Consider the following 6,000-nt stretch of genomic DNA (forward strand, 5'->3'; position numbering starts at 1 on the left):
TCATTAATATTTGCAATGATGTTTTTTTGTGACACTGGACGTATGGACAAGTAAATTGATATTTAGATAATAAAGGTGCTTATTAACTATTGAATAAATATTTTTAATTCAAACCTTTCACATTGTTAAAGTATTTTACTTTCAGTAACTGGCATCAAACAGAATTCTGACCTTTTCAATTCAATAAGTTTTGGAGTGTTTGATGAAAACTTAGCCATATACCGCTTACCGATAATATTTAATTTGTACATTAGACTCGTCTTTTTAGTTTCATTATAGCTAGAAGACAATATTATCAGAAATGGACAATTTTAAACAGACTTGTCTGTTGATAGTTGTTACAGTTAGTTATTTCAATTTTGTGATAAATATATTCATTTCCTTAAATGTCTAACATGTATTTTCTGAATTGGAAAGCATTAGGAGTGTCTCAGCTGAATTGTTATTGGTGCTGTCAAGATTTTAAAGTAAATATTGAGTTATTTGATATGACGGACACAAAATCTGAAATTGATGTTTCGCTTTGGTTTAGGAGCGTAAATTAATCATAATACTTGACTTTTGTCTTCAAGTCAATTACTTCTTTTTATTGCAGTTATCAAATGGGACTTGGGACTTTTTTTGACTACAATTGCAATCTACCCTCGATTCAATGGATGAAAGTTGGAAATGTTTGAGCCTCGCATGAATTCAAGATCCACTTTGTCTGTTGAGAACTACATGTTCAGTTTTTAGCGACAAGCAGAGTATTCATTATTTGGATTATCCGGATTACTGTTCTCATCTTAAGGGTTATTTTCATAATGTTTTGACCGATATAACCTCCGACCTTCTTCAGGTGTAGCTTGTTGAACTTGGGAGTCTGCACAGAATTTCTAAAGGAAACTTATTATTTAATCCACGGGGATGTTCTCGTTCCATCAGCCATTATTGGGTACAAGTTCTAAGTAATTCACAATTGTATTTTGAATGCCGTTCATACTGAGGATTGGATCTTCAACCTCTAGAAGAGTGCAACTTAAAATTTAATTTTACCAAGTACTTTACTCACTATGTTATGGTACCCATGTCAACTGAATTTTACCTCGTACATTATCTGTTACACCATGGGTCCTTGCTTGAGATCAGAATTCAATAAGCTACACCTGAAGAAGGTCAGGGTTTACATCAACCGAAACATTGTGCAAATATAGCTCAAAATTAGAAAGAATCCAAATAATACGAATAATATATCATCATTTCAAAAATTCAGACAAAAAAAAAAAAAAAAAAAAAAAACAAATTTCAGAGTTAAAAATTATTTTCTAAGTTAAAGTTTAAAAAACGAGATGATTACCCATAAGACGTTGGTGAGTCAGTATTGGTAAATTACCATCTGTATTTAGTGGTGTTAATCGATTGTAAAGATAAATCGATACGTTTATTTATTGATAGTTTATGTTAAGATGCAGAATGAAAAAGGTCAAGAAAATGTATAAAAACAACAAAATTTTTTATTTATATTATTTTATGCGTTTCCCATTATTAGCCAAAAAATTTCGTACTTCTGTAGAACACAGACTGCACATTATTATCGGTATATTCTTGGCAAGTTGCATAAGCTGCTGGAAGGTGCTGAAATGCTTCGCTAATGGTGAGTGTTATTTTTTTCTTTTTTTTGCATTTTTTTAGACAGGATTTTCAATTTAATTTTTACAGTATCCTTTGTTTATTAAATTGTTAGGTGAAAGTACCGAATAGTTAAGAAGCTATCTCCTCCCTATGTTAATAATGGCTTTCTAAATAAGATTATTTCAGCATGGTCCATAAACTTCACTTCACAAGTATAATTTTTTCATTGAAATGACCATACAATGACTGTTTTTGATTATAATTTTTTTTTTTTTTTAGCGTTTTTAATATTGGCTATTGTTTTTAAGAAAAAAAACAAAAAAAACGCACACACAAAGTTTTTGTTTGGCATCTTCTGGTGGTTTATATAACTTACCCAGAATATGCAGACGATAACATGGCATGTATTTTACATAATATTTTTTATTCATTTGCAGACTTATCCTCATCTTCATAGTTGCTGTTGTTTCATGATGTTTCGGCCAACTTTCCTCTGGCCTTCTTTAGGTGGTTAACCGTAATAGGATAGGAATGCTGAGACTTAACTGTATCCTCAGCAATCAGAGGAATAGTTGGTCGAAACGTCATGAAACAACGACTATGAAGATGAGTATGACAGTTCGCAAATAAATAAAAATATGCAAATTAATCATCTCAAAGGATTCCAATAATAAAAAAAAATAAATATTTTATATAAGTACCAAAAATATTAATATTTTTGCTGCATCTGGCCATGGCTTGATCTACACAATATTCTTAATTTTCTTTTGTCTTTTTCCATATCAATGCTTTGCAACTATAACTGATTGACAGGCTGGTTATGATGTTGTTGATTTCAAACAACAATGTCTAGAAACTTCTTATTATACAGATATAAACACTTATTTAAATTTATGCATAAAAGAAATGGTCAACAGTGTTTACTTTGTGGTCCTATCAAATTCTAAAATTATTTTGAAGCCGTTTAACTGACAAATGAAATAACTATTTTTCTGATTTGAATTGAAGATAAATATTTTAGAATTCAGCTTTACTTTTTCTCTTCATCAGCAGTGTCAACACAGAGGGTACCGTAATAAATAAAATCAGAAGTTATTTCCCTTGAAAAAAAAATCTTTCAGTGTATATATATATATATATATATATATATACTAGCAATTCAGCCCGGCTTTGCTTGGGCCCTATGTACTGTTAATAACTTTATTTGCATATATATATATATATATATATATATATATATATATATATTAAAAAGTTTGACTCCTGTCCAGGTAACCTACATCTAAAATTTCAAGTGTTCAGACCCAAAATTGGCGGAGGTGTTTGGTAGAGTCTGCAAAGGTCAAATCTTTCAACTTAGACCTCTTGGCAGCTAAATTTCGGCCAAAAACAGATTAAAAGGCTTGCACTATGTCTGAATAAACTTTATGTAAAGTTTCAAATATTTAGACCAAAAATTGGCTGAGTAACTTGGTAGAGACCACAGTGGTCAATTTTTTTAAAAACTTTGACCCCATAACATTTGTTTTGGGCTCAAACCAAATTAAAAAGTTTGATCCATGTCCAAGGAACCTACATCTAAAATTTCAAGTGTTTAGACCCAAAATTGGCAGAGGAGTTTGATAGAGTTTTCAAGGGTCAAATCAGTGAACTTTGACCCCTTGACAACCAACTTTCTGGCCAAAAACCGAATAAAAAGATTTTCTCAAATCTCAATACCCTTTATGTCAAATCTGGAGTCTGTAAAATTCAGAGTAGTTTGGTAGGGAAATGTACACACCCATACAATTTCACTTAAGAATAACAGTCTTGTTACATTCCAAGATCCAAATATTTAATTTTCATGCAAAATAGCTCCTCCAGCAAGTTAAAATTTTGGTACATTTTTTACAGATCCATTTTGTTATGCAGAAACAAACAGTATGTCAATACCGTCTCTTTTCGTTGATATACTCCTCAGAAAAATTAGAAATTCTTTGCTTAGATAGAAAAAAATGCATGACAATATAATGTCTCTTTTTTTTCTGAAGAGTATATGCACAAAAAGAGACAGTATTGACATAACTGTTTGTTTCTGCATAACAAAAGGAATTTAAAAATGTACCAAAATTTTAACATGATAGAGGAACTATTTTGCATGAAAAATAAATATTCGGATCTTAGAATGTAACTATACTGTTATTATTTTATATATGCTCTGTTATATTTAACATACATTGAGCTTCTAAACAAAAAGGATTGGTATACACAAAAAGTGAATATAACTGAAAAAACATTTTATCAAAACAATATATATATATATATATATATATATATATATATATATATATATAGAGAGAGAGAGAGAGAGAGAGAGAGAGAGAGACAGACACACACACACACACTATCAGGCCAGTCTAAAATATGCATAAATATTATTTTAATTCATGCAGATTTCTTATAGAGGCAATTTGTTATTGATTATTATCCAATATATAGTAATGATTTCAAAAGTTATGAAAAATATGTCTTGGGTACCATCCGCTAGAATTGAAACCAGAACGTTTAGCACTCCAGCTTTAATCATTATTTATCTCTCCAACATCGTTAACGTCTGAGCTACTCACAGATATGAAAGGTTAAAAATTAAGTAACTTTGTGCTATGCATGTTTACTTTTGCACATGTGTAACAGCAGGAGCAACGTTTTGTTCGACTTACCCTGCCAAGGTCAACTGTTTAGTTTTCAATTTTGACCACATAGCAGCAATTTTTTTCTGGCTAAATACCAAATCTAAAGTGTGCAACAAGTCCAAATACCCTATATATCAAATTTCAACTCTGTAGATCAAATATTCAGAGGAGTTAGATAGAGACATTTCGCACACACAGACAAGGTCACTTTATATATATATATATATTTATTTTCATATGCTAGAACTTTTTCATCTTGAATTCTATGCAATTATGCAGAAACTATGCATGAATAGAAGTCAGCGTGATAGTGAAATGAAATCAATTTATTAAAACCGTAAATAAAGAATAAGTAATTAATGCTGTTTTTTTTTAAAAAAGGAATATGCAAATTAGTTAACCTTCATATAGTCACTCGAATATGCATGACTGACTTTATTAAATTGGTTTTAAGAATTTTTAAATAGAAAAAGTAGGTTTTTAATATCAATGTCAGAGCAAGGGAAAAAAAAACTGAACTTTATAGGTTAAACATGTAGTGGCTGATGTTTACACTTCAGCATCAAAAATTAAAATGCGTAAACTTGTTTCTGTACAACAGAATTTGTGTAGGCCCAAATTAATAAAATCATTATTATATTATTCAAAATGGCCTTTCTAGAAGCCACTTTGATCCTTTTAAAAAAAAACAGATTTTTCTTCAATAAACCAGTTGAGCCGAACAGTTATCTCTCAGCGCCTCTTTGTCAGACTTTGAGCCTGCTGGCATGCCGATTCATGCATACTCACACACAAATTGCTTGAATCCCTTTGTTATCGTCTGCTTATTTAAAACCAGCTTATTCACTGAAATATTTCTAACCTTACTGAACTTTCTAATATTGAAAACAATGAACATTGATTTTTTTTTGACAACTTTTGGTGAGATGTGATTTATATAATTGAATGAAGAAGTTTTGATTATAATTTCCAAGCCTGTATAACGCATGGCCCTTAAACTATCGACTCTGATTTCTTCAATATCTCAACTAATCAATACCTCTTTATTTTACAAAGCCTCTAAAATATTGACCAATATTTTATGTTTTTTTTTCATATTGCTGTAAACTTGCATTTTAAACAGATATAAAATATTTTTGTGAATGTATGTTTCTGAAACCATTATTTTGTTTATCGTATAACATGTCTTGTTTTCTCACATCTAATTATAAACATAAAAAAACTTTTTCAATGAAAATAGTTCTTTAAAATCGGCTCATCTCAAAATACTTGAACTAAAAGAAATCCTACAAAAACTGAGGATTTTCTAAAGTAGGGACCTTTCCCTAAATATAGATTCATATTTCGTCAAATATTGTGCGCACATTCGTGCTCCTAATCCAAAGAAAACATGAATTTTTGAACAAATCCGTCACATAAAATAACCTAATATTGTTCTTATAAGCTTTTTAATATATGAAAAAAAAAAAAAAGGAAATATAAAAGGAAAAAAAAACAAAAAAAAAACAGAAATTCTATTCTGTGTGGATTTTGGTAAGCCTTTTTGCATTATACATACTCATTCTTTTCATGTCAGCAGGATTGGCTGGCGGCTGTCAAGTGGAAAGAGTGAGAGAAAAACAAAAAAGGTGAGAAATAGTGGAAAATAGAGAAAGAGAGGGAGGGTTCCATGCTCCACGATTCTTGGTTGATTGGTTCTTTTTTGCAAGTTTAAAAA

General features: G+C 30.2%; 1 protein-coding gene across 7 annotated transcripts in view; it reads right to left on the minus strand.

Annotated features, from left to right (window-relative positions):
* LOC145260367 (uncharacterized) overlaps nucleotides 1–6,000 on the minus strand; it is a 341,973-nt gene that overhangs the window by 56,935 nt on the left and 279,038 nt on the right. For 2 of the 7 annotated variants that reach the window (XR_013864279.1, XM_080118306.1), the window contains exon 7: nucleotides 5,842–5,875. The exons of the other annotated variants lie outside the window; for them this stretch is intronic. Coding sequence is in view for 1 of the 2 variants with exons in the window: in XM_080118306.1 (XP_079974432.1) it covers nucleotides 5,842–5,875 (34 nt within the window). In the remaining variant the exon portion in view is untranslated. The remainder of the gene's footprint in view (nucleotides 1–5,841; nucleotides 5,876–6,000) is intronic. 7 annotated transcript variants of the gene reach the window in all.

This window comes from Euprymna scolopes, chromosome 36 (assembly GCF_053919585.1).
Source record: "Euprymna scolopes isolate OS-2025 chromosome 36, ASM5391958v1, whole genome shotgun sequence".
Taxonomy (NCBI): domain Eukaryota; kingdom Metazoa; phylum Mollusca; class Cephalopoda; order Sepiida; family Sepiolidae; genus Euprymna; species Euprymna scolopes.